Source organism: Cuculus canorus, chromosome 4 (assembly GCF_017976375.1).
Source record: "Cuculus canorus isolate bCucCan1 chromosome 4, bCucCan1.pri, whole genome shotgun sequence".
Lineage (NCBI taxonomy): Eukaryota > Metazoa > Chordata > Aves > Cuculiformes > Cuculidae > Cuculus > Cuculus canorus.
Genome location: NC_071404.1, coordinates 3,180,592 through 3,195,918, shown reverse-complemented (window position 1 = coordinate 3,195,918; position 15,327 = coordinate 3,180,592). Strand labels below are relative to the sequence as shown.

Genomic DNA, 15,327 nt, shown 5'->3' with positions numbered 1-15,327 from the left:
CTTCACTGCCCTCCTCTGGATGTGCTCCAGCAACTCAATATCTTTTTTGTACTGAAGGGCTCAAAACTGAACACTGGATTCAAGTCGGAGCCTCACCAGTGCCAAATATAGGCACATAATCACATCCATGAACCTGGTGGCCACACCATAATTCCTTCAAGCCAGGATTGTGTTTCTATTTTATTCCCTTTCAAGCACGTTAAGCTTTACGTGAATTGAGGGGTTTGGTCTTCATCTGCTCTTATCAGTACGGGAGCACGATGCTCCAGATGGTCATTTGAGACCTTCCTCCCAGTATCTAATCTGCATTTATCCTTGGCCACAGCACGCTCCCTTGGTTGTTGAGCTAAAGTAAGGCTCGTTTTTAGTATCCCTGGATGAGACACGACCTACACCCACCTTGATCACTCTTGCTTACATCAGTATTTATCTTCAGAGCACAAGTGACCAGAACAGCACAGGCTATCCCAGCGATCTGCAAGTGCCTAAGTCATCTCCTCCCCCAATGGAAATGTTGGTACCATTCCTATCTCAGAACCTATTTTGCACTTTTTAGAGATAGTTTGCACCAGCCTTACATTCAGCTTTTCTTCCTCAGTCCTTTGAGTGATATAACCTCAAATCCCTCTATGAATATCTTCATTACTTGATTTTCACTGCTACCCTCAGGTCCTCCACTTCATCCTCTACCATTTTGTGACCCTCTCTACTTTACAGCCTCAGTGAATTTACAGTATAAATCCTTCCATGACTAAGATGCTTTTCAGAAAAGCATTCACTGTGCATGTTCTCAATGAGCTCCACCACGTAAACTTCACTCAGACTAATTCTCTTCTGACCACGTTATCAAACCTGCAATTGACCTTGAGACTCTTGGAAGCATAGAATCGCCAGGTTGGAAAAGACCCCTTGGATCATCTAGTCCAACCATTCCTACCTGCCACTAAACCACGTCCCTGAGCAGGAGCATGTCCCTCTTGTGACTCACCATACCCCCTTGGTTTCCAAACTAGCAGATTCCCATCTTGAAGGCATACCAAATGCATTGCTCAAGTCCAGCCAGATGAGTTCTTCCACATTTCCTTAGCCTAGAAGAGGAGTCATTGAAGGAGAAACTCAAGTCAATCAGGAACAACGTGAATTAAAAAGGAGACAAACCAGTCAATTTCATACGGTCCTGCCCAGCCGAGTTTTGGCAGCTCCTAGGATACCCACGTACGCATCTCTTCCATCCATTCCTGTAGGCAATAAAAAGTTATTTTGGACCAGAAAAATAGTAATAATAACAAAAAATTTAACCCCTAAATTTTAAGATTTTTAAGGCAGAGAAGATCTTGAGAATCTCATCTTGATCTTTTCTGACTCGCCAGAACAGAGATACTACCTATTATGTTCCCATGTCAGCACTGAAATATGGGCATGAGACACTAGATAAATAAAGCTACTTCAGATTTGGAAGCAGCTTAATCCCAGGAGCTTGGGTTTAGGCAAACCAAGCCCCACCTTCACTCTGCCTGAGAATCTCATCAGCTGAGATGGCCCATCTGAAAGGGAAGGCGAGAGGATAGGAGATGAAGCAGTGAGATGGACAGCTGTGGCCTGAGATCCTATGGCCTTGGGTATTAGGAAGAAATTCCTTACTATGAGGGTGGTGAGGCACTGGCACAGGCTGTCCAGAGAAGCTCTGGCTACCCCATCCCTGGAGGTGTTGAAAGCCAGGTTGGATGGGGCTTGGAACCACCTGATCCAGTGGGAGGTGTCCCTGCCCATGGCACAAAGGTTAGAACTGGATGATCTTTAAGGTCCCTTCCAACCCACACCATTCTATGAGTCTCCTTTGGTGGGGAGGAAAGAGGAGAGTCCTCAAGTTTAAGAGGACTGGAATGAGGATTTTGAGGTGGGAATGGGACCCATACCTTTAAAGCTAAATGGTAGCATGAGAAGAGTGAACATACATTAGCTGGAAAGCTTCATTCTGCTCCACGGTAAGTAGACAATGAGGGAGAGAAGAATAAGCCACATAAAACAAGTGAGAAAGGATGCACCTGCATAGCCCCTTACAGGAGTTTGGTCAGAGAAGACTCTCTTTGACCTTTATCTTTTGTTCCTTAAAAAGGAGACTGCAAAAATGACCAGCTTATCAATGGGCTCACAATATTTACATGTCGCACACTCTCGCTCTAAAGTTTTGGCTGCTAAAAGTACATCGACATTCCAATCAATCCTGATACTTCCACGTTAGAATAGTTTCTATAAATTCCCGGATCACAAACAGCTCATCCCTGGTCAGAGAGCTTTTACTCTTTATACTCAAGCAGTTACAAATGGAGCCATTGAGATGTTCTCCTCCCGGCCAGAGCTCCAAAGAAACACACGCACCAAGCTGACACACTCCAATTTCTGCAAAATGATCTCTTCGCAAAGAGCATCTCTCAAAATCCTAAGAAGTTCATGACTTTCACATTTTAATACTTTCACATTTTAATAATCAACCACAAAATGATCTCAGGTTAAATCTTGAAAATCCAAAGTGAATAGAAGATGCAGAAACCAGGGCACAAAGGCAGAAAAGAGCAAATTCCTCACTGGAAAGATAATCCAGGCAGGCTTATAGTGGTAATAAATGAAGTTGCTTTTCTTTTGTTGACCTTCAGCAACTTAGCTGCATTCGAATAGGATAACCACATGGCAAGACACGAAAGGAAGCCTTGAGCTGAGGTTTCCCTACTCAAGCACGCACTGGAAGGATGGTGGAAGCCCTCCTCATTGCTCGACCAGCATCAAGTTGTAGCCCAAAGATATGTATCAAGAACATGTGCCCACATGTTAGTAGTGGACAGAACCTAAATGTTCTTGGCAAAACTGAGACGTGAAAGGTGTTGTGGGTCTGTAATCCCAAAGTGACAACTGGCTGCTTCACTCAGACCATCACTCCATAAAGGTAAGTAAGTTGTTTACTGCTGTTTTGACAGCGCAGAACACAACGTCATAGAATCATAGAATAGTTTGGGTTGGAAGGGACCGTAAGGATCATCCACTTCCAACCCTCCTGCCAAAGGTAAGGACATCCCACTAGATAAGGCTGCCCAAGGCCCATCTAACCTGGCCAAAGCAAATTGCAGGTGCTCAGCAGTTCAGAAGCAGTGGATCCACCTCAAGTGCACTTACATATCATGGAATGGTTTGGGTTGGAAAGGACTTTAAAGCTCCTCCAGTTCCACCCTCCTTGCCATGGGACACCTTCCACTAGAAGGTGCATTCCAAAATCAGCTGCAAAGCAAAAGCAAATTCCTGGGTTTAAGTCAGAAGTCTCCGATTCTGAAGCTGCTGAATTTAACACCTTGATTTTACATAAACAGTGCATTGAAATCAATCGAACCAAAACCTTCCTACCAAACAAATGCAAAAGCACTGTCAATCTGAGACAGAAATCATTTGCCATTTGGGTTAATCTGACTCAATCTCCCACTCAGCAACTGAAGCAGAAAAAGGAGGGTAAGGTGGGATTGCCCTCTCAATGGCAGCCTGATCTTACATCAACAAAAGCTGATCTTGAAACCGCATCCTCATTTCTATGAGTACAAGGAGTCGGATTTAGCTCCTGCATTTCTGTATATGTTAACTATCAGCTTGTGCTTCCATCCAGTTGCTGAAAGACAGAGGCAACAGGCATGAAGCTGATTAATATCCTTCATCCTACAACTCATCAGCAACCTGATCCAGTGGGAGGTATCCCTGCCCCTTGGGTTGGAAGTGGATGAGTTTTAAGGTTCCTTCCAACTCAGACCATTCCATGATTCTCTATAGTTTTAAATCCTGCCCAATTAGAAGCCAAAGCAAGAAGTTTTAAACTTAAAAACACAGCTTCAAAAGAAACCCTTAAAGCCTTAATTCTTCACATTTTAGTTTGAGTATAAGCCAGTCACCTTTCTGTCAGTTTAGAAAACTAAAAAACTTTAGAATAAAACCGCTCATCATTAAAAATTCAAGTTTAGGAAATAGTGAGTTTATTAAAGAAGTCAAAGACTGACAGCAGATGGATATTGTTTATTGGTTCTTTCCATCACATCTGAGTTACAGGTGCAAAAGTCACACAAACTGCAGGTATAAACATGTAAAACAATACAAAAATAAATGGAAAGGTAATTTTATATTTACTGGATCAAGTTGTGTAATAAATACGATAGGCAAAAAGCTTCAATCACACCATTCAGTTTTAACTGAAGTTACAGCAGTGTTTGTAAAGACAAGGTTTTAACTTAAAGTTGCAAACATTAAAGCATTGAGAACTAGTATAAAAGTGAATTTTGGCACATTGTAAAGTGAGAAGTGTTACTTTAGGATCTGACTGTTGTGTAACAATGAAGTAATTTCTTACCACCTTTCTGAGGTACATTTTAAACAATCTAAAATTAGATCAACGATGCGGTTCTAACAACTCACAGTTAACAATTCACTCTACTAGTCACAATTTTTTCCCTTTTATGAATACCGAGGTATTCCAGAGCTTCAACCTGTGCAAATTCAGTACAGTTTCAATTAAAAAATAACAATAATAATAATAAAAAACTTATTAGGGAACTTTTTCGCGCAACTTAAACCTTCCCTGCAATCAGTTTTGTTAATTGCAAAGTGTAAAATGGGACTAATACCAAATTGCACAGCTTAATATAAAATACTCCGAGATTGCAGCGCAGTTCAAGTTGCAAACGTTCCTCTCCTAAGTTTATCACATTTTTTTCTCCCTATAACTTCAGTAACTTCTGATCAACACTCATTCTCGGTGAGGGAAAAAAAACCACACGCACCACCACGAGCTGCTAACAAGAAGGTCAGCAAAGCGCGTAAACCCCTTGAGGACTCTCAGCACTTCTTCATGGTCTCAGAAATGCCTGGACACAAAGTTACTACGATCAATTTTCCCAAGTAAAGGAGAAGGGAACAGCGTAATGGCACTTCTTCTGTATCCAAACATTTGTGGTTTAGAAATAGTGCTTTTTCTTCTTTTTTTTTTTTGTTTTACAGTAGCTAAAAAAAAGTTTGCAAAACTCTCTTAATTCTCACCTCGATTTCAAATGAGTGAGGATACGAGATCACCCACCGGCTGGGGGTTCAATACAGTACAAATATCTCTGACCAGAGTACAAAAGTTATGCTTTTTTAAATCAAAAAAAAAGTGCTGCTGACTGGTAGAAGAACCCTCCAAATAATCAGCAACCGCTACAAAACATCAGCAGCATCAGGCATTTACACATTTTAGTCCTCAAAGAGTTTTCTTTTAAACAGTTTAACCATTTGTGCTAATATTCTCCACTAGGTTAATTTGAAGTCCTTTCACCAAAACTGTTTTTCCTTTAATAAAAAAATGAGGCTGCAAGTAACGCAACCCATGACATCCATTTATTTTTATGCTTCGTTAATAAATGGTGTCATCCGCAAGGCACTACAATGTTTAAAGGATACCATCGTCACAGTTTCACTATTTCGGTATTTTTTTTTTCTGTTTTAAAGTCACAGTTTAAAAAAAAAAATTGAGGTAATCAAATTATTTCAATACCAAAATATATTAATTGAAATAGTACCAGTATGGTGAAAGGTCTTTATAATACACAGCTATGACCATATAGCATGCAGTACAGTATATAAGTATACTAGGCCTTTGTTTCAAGCTCTTCTGCCTCAGTTTTTAAAGGAACAGCTCAATTTGCACGGTATTGGGCCAATTTTGGGCTTATTTCCTTTATGTTCATGGGGCATCTCACCTGTAATTACAACTCCGCAGGTGAATTAGCCCCACTGACATTGATTTTTGAGCAAATTGGAGTTCTTAAAAAAAGAGCTCAGCAGAGCAAAAAGAAGCTACAGTATCTTCATCTATAGATCAATCAATTGCACTTAAACCTACTCTGTTATCAGTTGAGACGCAGCACTGACGACGTGCCCGCTGTCCCCAAGCCCTGGTGTTTCTGCTGACGTTACGTAGTCATACGGCTACTCTAGAAATATGGCTTTGCAGATTAGACGTACTGAAAAGGAACATGCTGGGTTTACACTAAGTTCATTGACAAAGAACTCTAATTTATCAAGACTTCTCTAATGCCCCTTCATATTGCAGTGTTACAACCAGAACGTTATCCTCTAATAATCCTGGTCTGATAAATAGTTTCACGTAACCAAGCCTACTTAGTTTGTAAACCCCTGCTCGCCCCCATATCCACTGCTAACTACCTTTGTTCTACCAGGCACTACAGTATATTAAGACTAAAGTATAGCCATGCATAGATAAACCCACGAGCCTTACCATGATGCTCTATACCTGTGATACGGGTTCCCCCGAAAGCCTAAAACCACAACCTAACGCCGGCTTTTCTTGTACTTTAACAGGATACAAGCAGTTTATAAAGTCTCGCGGTGTGCAAAACAAAAATTCTTAAATTCAGACAGCTTTTTAAAATCTAGTAAGAAAGCTAGGAACGAAACCTTATCAACACCTATATCCCAATCTGCAGCACCTGGAATTCCACCTCTGCACTGGATAAATGCCACAGCACAGGCACCGTGCCAGCTAGTAGCAATGTGGACTGAAAGTCTACCTAAAAGGTGTTTCAGTGTTTGATAGGCTTAATGAAATTTCAGCTGTTTCGTTTTCCAAAGGTAAAAATCCATATTGCTTAAATAAAACTATCTTGCCTTAGTTCAATGGCAGGAGTTAAATCTTACTTTCCTGCCACAGAAAGAGACTGCTTGGACACCTAAGTATCTTAAGTGTACTGTAAGAAATTTTTCATTCTGTTCCTTACTACATTATATCTGACAAAAAAATAAAAGTTGCAGTTGATTGAGCTGTTCCTAAGGCAAAGGAATATGAAAATAAAAATCCCCTCCCTGACTGTTTGCACTTGACTAAATTATGAACACGCAGCACGCTACTGTAATCTGTTTATTCAAAGAAGCATCGATAACTACCATTAAGTAGCTGCTAAGGTACCTTATGGTCCTTCAACCAGTGATCAACCTAAAATTGTGAATTAAGTTCAAGGACAAGTCGCCAGAGTTCCTCTTATGACAGCATTTAGGAACTATAAAGGTTTTGTTGCAAATATTACAGTGTACAAATCCTTCTCAATGCTTCAAAAACAGATTCTTTCATATTCAAGCATATATTGTGATGGTTTTTTTCCTTTGGAAAGAAGTTATTCTCATGAAAAGGAATTCTTTAGCTAAAGAATCTCCCTCTTCTCTCGCTTTGCTTAGATTTTTAGCTCTGAACTTCAGAGATAATCTTTTAAGCAATAGCAAGTTGCAGCTTACAGTCATTCATATATTTTCAAGAATACCAATAACAAACCTGGGAAGAAAACACGAGATCTCCATTTCTCTTGTTTCACCCAGGAACGTATAAATATCTCTTTAGGAAAGTCAATATTCTGACTGCAGATTCAAAGCGTGCAGAGGTTATGAGATGTGCTGTCCCCACAGGAAAAAGCAGCTGCCCAATTGTTCCCACATTTCTCGCTTTAGGAACACCCCAACAGCTGTGGAATTAGGTACTCATTTCTCACTTTGGGAACACCCCAACAGCTGTAGGATTAGGTAATCTTCTGAGTTTTTCAACTGTTCCCCCATTTCTCGCTTTGGGAACAGCTGTGGGATTAGGTACTCTTCTGAGTTTTTCAATTGTTCCCCCATTTCTCGCTTTGGGAACATCTCAATAGTTGTAGGATTAGGTCCTCTTTTGAGTTTTTCAACTGTTCCCCTATTTCTCGCTTTGGGAACACCCCAACACCTGTAGGATTAGGTACTCTTCCGAGTTTTTCAACTGTTCCCCCATTTCTCGCTTTGGGAACAGCTGTGGGATTAGGTACTCTTTCGAGTTTTGTAAATGTTCCCCCATTTCTCGCTTTGGGAACACCCCAACGGCTGTGGATTAGGTACTCATCTGAGTTTCTCAATTGTTCCCCCATTTCTTGCTTTAGGAACACCCCAACAGCTGTAGGATTAGGTACTCATCTGAGTTTCTCAATTGTTCCCCCATTTCTCACTTTAGGAACACCCCAACAGCTGTAGGATTAGGTACTCATCTGAGTTTCTCAATTGTTCCCCCATTTCTCGCTTTGGGAACACCCCAACAGCTGTAGGATTAGGTACTCATCTGAGTTTCTCAATTGTTCCCCCATTTCTCACTTTGGGAACACCCCAACAGCTGTAGGATTAGGTACTCATCTGAGTTTCTCAATTGTTCCCCCATTTCTCGCTTTGGGAACACCCCAACACCTGTAGGATTAGGTACTCATCTGAGTTTCTCAATTGTTCCCCCATTTCTTGCTTTGGGAACACCCCAACAGCTGTAGGATTAGGTACTCATCTGAGTTTCTCAATTGTTCCCCCCTTTCTTGCTTTGGGAACACCTCAACAGCTGTAGGATTAGGTACTCATCTGAGTTTCTCAATTGTTCCCCCATTTCTCGCTTTGGGAACACCCCAACAGCTGTAGGATTAGGTACTCATCTGAGTTTCTCAATTGTTCCCCCATTTCTCACTTTAGGAACACCCCAACAGCTGTAGGATTAGGTACTCATCTGAGTTTCTCAATTGTTCCCCCATTTCTCGCTTTAGGAACACCCCAACAGCCGTAGGATTAGGTACTCATCTGAGTTTCTCAATTGTTCCCCCATTTCTCGCTTTGGGAACACCCCAACTGCTGTAGGATTAGGTACTTGTCCAAGTTTATCAAATGTTACCCCATTTCTCCCTTTAGGAACACCCCCCAATCCCACTGACGGAAGAATACCACTGCTTATCAATGCTCCTGTGTAACAACTTTTGAGGGACACCTAGAGATTAAAGTGGTTTGATTATCTGCACGACGGACCAATTCCATAATTACATTTGTACATAGTAGGAAATACAGTTTGCCTTTTTTCCTTCTTCTTCTTCTTCTTCTCCTTCTTCTTTTAAACAAGTTTCCACTACTAGCCAGAGATTCCAGGTGATGCTTTTTACAGTCTGGAATTAAGGTGAAGTGGAAGCAAACCTGACAGTACAAACAGCTAAGCAGTTACCATATTAAAATGCCAACCTTACAGGAATGATCTCTTAGTTTTAAAAGAAGTGTTGAAAACTAACATTTCACTTAATTTTCTAGTTAACCAGCAAGGACAACAGCATTTTTGGTTACTGACAATAAGTGGTTCAGAAACACACCGAACGCATGGGCTTATGTCTTCTTCTCAAAGAGATCATGATATTCTTGTTCTTCTAGTTCTCTGTTGTACTTCTCTATTTCCCTGTTGGCTTCTTCCAAGTAATCATTCATGAACTGGTCCATCACTGATGTTATAAAACTAAGGAAAAACATACGTGGTAACAGCATTCATTAGAAAAGAATACAGGGGTTTGAAGGATTTGTCAGCTCAGGGACACTCACAGAAAGTAAAAGTTCAATACATGACCTGTTGGGTTTCTCACAGTCACACCTCACCACAACCACTCTGTATTACCCGGGAATAAAGGAGTTAGAGCCATGAAGATGACACGAAGGCTGGAGCACCCACCTCTCATACAAAGACAGAAGAATTTAAGGACAGCAAAGCTATAGCAGGTTTGCAGATGTTTACAGCTATTTTGGTTAAGTAGAAGTCTAAAACAGCCCAAAATTCAAATCATCCAGCAGTGGTTAACCACTGCCTGTACCTTTTATTGCCAAACACCACGATGGTGGTGGAGTAAAGATCCAGTGAATATCAAAGTTCAAGTTGGCTGTTAGGCTATTTTCTGGCAGAGTAGCTTAACTAGGAATTTATCCTACAGACCGAAGTCTGCTGGTTTAAAATGTTAAAGTTGTCCAATAGGGTATAGAAAATAACTGGTTGCTCTTATTCCAAAACAGAATTGCAACACTCAGGTGGATTTTTGTCAAGTTTGTCAAGTTAAAGTGAAAAGTAAAGTGGGAATGTAGAAACCAAATTTGAAATTTCCACAATAAAGCAAAGACAAAAGGAATACTAAGTTATGGAAACAAGAAAGAAGAACAGGAATATGCTGGAATATTAGTATTACTCTGGCATTTCTTGTCAAAGATGAAAATACGATCAGCTTTAAATTAAAACAATAAGAATAATTTCTGGAAAGGAACACAGAGGGCTCTACTTCAGCCACAGTTCACCTTCTATAACCAACCCCAAACCCCACCAGCAAGGACAGTGCATTTATAGATGTGTACATGCCACAATTTGGTAAATAAATCATTCCCCTTGCTAAGCTGGAGTAGTTTTAAAATAAGGTTTTACTTGCTTAAATGTGTTTGAAAAGTGATTACAACAAAGACACCTCCACACCTAATTCTGCATACCCTGTTCATGCTACGGCATTGCATCCAATAATTTTTTCTCATGCCAAGGTACAAAATTAGGGCAATCAGTTAACAGCAGTTTTACTGCAAAGATATGTGGCAGAAAAAAAGGATATTGTAGTAAAGCCTAAGACAATTGTGATTGTTTTGACTCCAGTGTGTGCACGCACACAATATTACACTGATTTGGAAGTTCTGTCAATCACAATCAGACATTGAGCAATATCACAGCACTATTTGGTTTGAAAACTATGTCTTTGACAAGCTGTGGTCCATAAATTATTCTCTGCGTGAGCTCACGTACAGTTTCGGGATTGTTTTGTTGGTTTCATTCTGCTGCTTAGATCAAATCTCTGAAAAAGTGTTTTATTTAATAGTAAGCTTTAAGGGGCAAGGAGCCATGCACAGATTAAGGAATAAAACTTCCCAATTTGTATTACTACCTGCAAATCAAACTGCATAGGGTGTTGCCAACCTAAAACCATAATCGAAACCCTCATATTTTAAAGGATACATGGATGGTAATCCATTTTGTCACCAAAAAAGTTCACAAATTGAGTCCCATTGTAAAAATAACCAGCTGGAAGTGGATCCAAGTGGCGTTTCACCTACGTTAAGAAAGAATATGTCGTACGTTAAACATTTTAAAACTGCTTAGAGATGGTCTTAACAATTTAAATAGGCAAAAGAAAAATTCCTTCTGCTGTATTTGGTGGTCAGGGAGGATTGTATGGCTCCTGGCTACAATGGAGCAATCTAAAAAGAGAGTACAACAAATGATATCCATGGCAGGGAGGTTGGAACTAGATGATCTTTAAGGTCCCTTCCAACCCTAACTATACTATGATACGATGATATAGACCTGGGGAGGTAGGAACAGCAACACCGAACACAGCCATACCAAACTCATACGAACACAACTCCAAAGACAGCATTTACAACCTAAAGTTTGTTAATGAGGGTAGGATTAAGCATTCGGGATCCTAATTTGCAAGGGATGACCTGCACAGCACAGACCATGGAGAGAAGATGGGGAAAGACCATCCTAGTAACGGAAAGTCTATGGTTGTCCAACATCCTACACCTCTCTCTGCTTTGCAGGGCTGACTTGGAGCCCTGAGATAACACCAAGATTTGTATCTCAAATCCCTCCTGGACTGCCTCAGTTATCTTTAATCATATAAAAAGTGCTGCAATAATTTGATGCTCAGCACACTTATTATGGCAGGTGTGGGAGCTGCACTACCATACAAATGGGTATTTAAGAACATCAGTCAAAAGAAGGACTTGCATGACTTACATGAATGTTTTTAATTTCCTGAAGGGTTAGCATCCCTCTGGTTTTCAGGGCTTTCCTTTGAGGTTTCTGTGTGAAGAATTAGACCCCAGTTATAGATCGGAATGACAACGTGATAGCACACTTCAGTTCCATTAAAACAAACAAACGAAAATCAACCCAAACCACAAAATAGAAAAGTTCTTTCTTGAAAATGTAGATAACAGTAGTGAAATCTATGAAGACACACTACCATGCTCCAGGCCTGCACAGAAACACTCCTTTTAGAAGCATTATTAATTATTAATTTCTAGGCAGAATTATTCTACCACATTAAGGCACTGAACACAAAGGTAAAAATTAAGTCATCTTACGTAAGGCACCATTAGAAATGACAAATTCTACAAGTATTTTAAATAACACAATTTCAATACTTCTCTACTGCAAAAAGAAAAAGAAAACTGGCACAGGAACAGAAAAAAGTACATTTTTTAGCCTGAAAAGTTTTATAATTCAATTCATACGCAGCATGCAGTGACTCTTAGAACTATCTGAAACCCTAAATTAGCCATGACTAGCAAGACTGTACAAAGACTATTTGCAGCCTTGGAACAGCTCAAAGCAGAAACCCTTCATACTCGAGATAACATTTAAGTTCTTATAAATTAAAACAGTATTCCACAGAGTGCTTTCCTACATGTCAAAAAACATTTGTCTCCATATATAACCCATGGGATATATACAGAGCATGAGATATCATCACAGAAAATGCATCCTTCCCTGAAGCAACACAACCTGCTACGAGAACAGAGGTGAGAACCAGCAAATCCTTAAGAGCAGCTCTAACAAAGGTCTGCAGGAAACTTCTTTCCCTTCCTACACAACTTTTTAAAGATACTATGCAAATCCGAAGCCATGAAGGAGTAATCATGGGTGTTTTTAACTAAAAACATTCCAAAATTTGCGGGAGGGTGTCCAGAAGAAAGCAACGAAGCTGGTGAAGGGTCTGGAGAACAAATCTTATGAGAAGCAGCTGACTAAACAACTTTGACTCTTTCTACAACTCCCTGAAAAGAGATATAGCGAGGTGGGTGCTGGTCTCTTCTCCCAAGTAACAAGCAATAGGATGAATGGAAATGGCCTCAAGTTGCACCAGGGGAGGTTTAGATTGGATATTAGGATAAATTTCTGTACCAAATGAGTGGTGAAGCATTGGAACAGGCTACCCAAGGAAGTGGTGGAGTCACCATCCCTGGAGGTGTTCAAAAGATGTGTAGATGTGGCACTTTGTGACACGGTTTAGTAGGCACGGTGGTGTTGGGCTGATGGTTGGACTGGATGTTATAGTGAAGTCAACGTTATAGCGAAGCCAGGCCATCGTAAAACTTGTTGGTATTAATTACTTGGTTGTGCAGCAGTGAACCACTACACTCCCGGTCATGCCTGTCACTGCGTGAAGTTAGCAAGACACCAGAGCTGCAAAACACGCCTTGTAGGCTTCTTATGGAGTGCATATTCCCTATCCCTTACTCCAACTTATACTGCAGAGGTACATTAGCCCTGTAGAAATACAGGAAGTCTTGCATAGCCACACACTTGACAAATTAGCCAAGACAAAATGAAAAAACTATACCCTCCACTTCAGTGGACTCTTTCCAAGGAGGATTAATTCAGTGAATCAAAACAAGTTTTCAGCTTTGCAGTGTTCAGGTACTTCATGAAGATTTATTTCATACTACACTTCAGCTTTTGGCAATCATGTCTTGGCTAAAACATATTGTGTTTATTCTGGACCTACTCCATCTGCTCAAGCGTTCAAAAGCAGATTCATCCATGAATACATTGGAGCAGGTATTAAAACAATAGGCAAATTACAATGCACATTTGAAACCGGTAGTCGCCTGTCTGAAATACATTTACACCCTGAAATGCTGATAGCTTGGTAGATGAGAAGGGTGATGAAAAAACAGTATGTTTAATCGAGACGCTCGGATTCCTCCTTTTGTTGTGAAGCAATGCCAAACAGATCATGCTGATCAGAAGTAAACATGCCCACAAACCTGTTTTGCAGTTTCTCTGAGCCAGTCTTTTATATCCTCTTCCTTGAGAGAGCAGCCAACGAACACAAGGAAGAACTCCTGTTGACTACTGCAATCTCTGGTGTCACCTCTTGACTCGGGAGGAGTTGGACCCTCCTGAACAGGCACCAGGCTTAGGGAATTGGATGATGTGTTGTGACAGACTTCAATCACCTTATCGGAATCTAACGAGAAGACAGAAGAAAGAAACATCTTGGTAACTGCTAATCTAATTTAAGATCAACACATTGGTGTAGACAGAATAGCAGACAAAAAGGTCTTCAAATACATCTAAGTGCAATATAATCACACGACAACGTGGAGTCGTAATTTGTCCTTACCTGAAAATTTAACTTTGCCCATGATGTGATAAATGTTTCCAGAAAAAGGACTTGGCTTGAGCAACGACTTAATCGCTGTTTGAAACAGAAGACAAACAGATTATCTCACTTATTGTTCTCATCCTTAGCGTAGCTTCTGGTCAGACCTAGGCTACAGGTCTCTAATTCACATCCTAGTGCTTCAGGGGGAAAAGCTGCACTGTCCCCCGGAGCCCCACTACGTAACATTTCTAGATGTTATCATTTCTTTGCTATGAGGTAGGTGGGAAAGAATATGTCTTTGGCATAACAAACGCTTACAGTAAGTGTGGAAAGTAAAATGGTGCTCCTTAACACTGTTTTGCTAAGGAAAGAAGGAAAGGCATGATTATAGATCTACTCTAATAGCCTAACAGAGTTGAGCCTATTTTCTAGTAACTACAAAATAATATTTGGCACAAAAGAAGCTGATGGTCGCTTATAAACCGTAGTTTGACACCACTAATTAAAATTAAACATAAAATAAAAAGCAAACATATGAAGATAAATGTCTCAGTCTCTAGAAACCAGAACTCAAATTAGATTTTCATCTGGACAAAATCATGTGTTTGTTTTCCAGAGCAGACACTAAAGACGACAATTTACTGTACTTTACGGAAGGAAAGCTGAATTTTCAATTAAAAGTTGATTTCGGCAGTAATTAAATAACTGTGCTACGTCAGTGCCTTCCTTCCCCTCTAATCGTAGGTATTTCAAACTTGGATTTAAATCAAATCAGTCAAAGTTCAGCTGTACCTTTACACTTGGTCACAAATCGTGTTTTTTCTAGAGGACGACTGAACCATACGCAGATCTGAACCATTGGAGGGAAGACAGACCCAGCTCGGTATTTACCTTCATACCTTAGGGCAAAGATAAACACAAAGCTTCAACATACAGGAACCACACATCCTCATGCTTTTCAACCAACAGACTTCTCAAAAGGAACATCTTTTGTTTCACCACAGGTAAACCTTGCCCATAGGAAGAAAAATACTAAGCTTTCTTCTCTAAAACATCCATGAATATGGGTTTTAACAGTATTAAGTTCTTCAAAGAGCTCAAGGCTCCTTTTGATGCTCTTCCTGCTGCAATCTTTCTTTCTTATGTATTATCTACATATGAGTCTTGCTTACTATCGCCAAAGAGATTAACAGTTGTCCAAAATTTATCAGAGAGTGCAATGATAGGACAAGGGGGAATGGTTTTAAGCCCTAAGAGGGGAGATTGAGATTAAATATCAGGAAGAAATTCTTTACTGTGA

The 15,327-nt window shown here is 40.2% G+C and overlaps 1 protein-coding gene and 1 long non-coding RNA gene across 2 annotated transcripts in view; one reads left to right on the top strand and one right to left on the bottom strand.

Annotated features, from left to right (window-relative positions):
- The first annotated feature begins 3,903 nt into the window (after positions 1-3,903).
- On the top strand, positions 3,904-8,775 carry LOC128852001 (uncharacterized). Its single transcript, XR_008449604.1, has 2 exons — positions 3,904-7,593; positions 7,657-8,775. It is a non-coding gene; the product is annotated as an uncharacterized LOC128852001 (long non-coding RNA).
- Positions 7,951-15,327, bottom strand: part of DNAAF9 (dynein axonemal assembly factor 9) — an 83,148-nt gene continuing 75,771 nt past the window's right edge. The window contains exons 32-37 of the mRNA XM_054064947.1: positions 14,820-14,926; positions 14,046-14,120; positions 13,687-13,889; positions 11,651-11,716; positions 10,865-10,958; positions 7,951-9,329 (exon numbers count right to left, since the gene is read on the bottom strand). Of these exons, the coding sequence (XP_053920922.1) occupies positions 9,217-9,329; positions 10,865-10,958; positions 11,651-11,716; positions 13,687-13,889; positions 14,046-14,120; positions 14,820-14,926 (658 nt within the window). The 3' untranslated portion in view covers positions 7,951-9,216. The remainder of the gene's footprint in view (positions 9,330-10,864; positions 10,959-11,650; positions 11,717-13,686; positions 13,890-14,045; positions 14,121-14,819; positions 14,927-15,327) is intronic.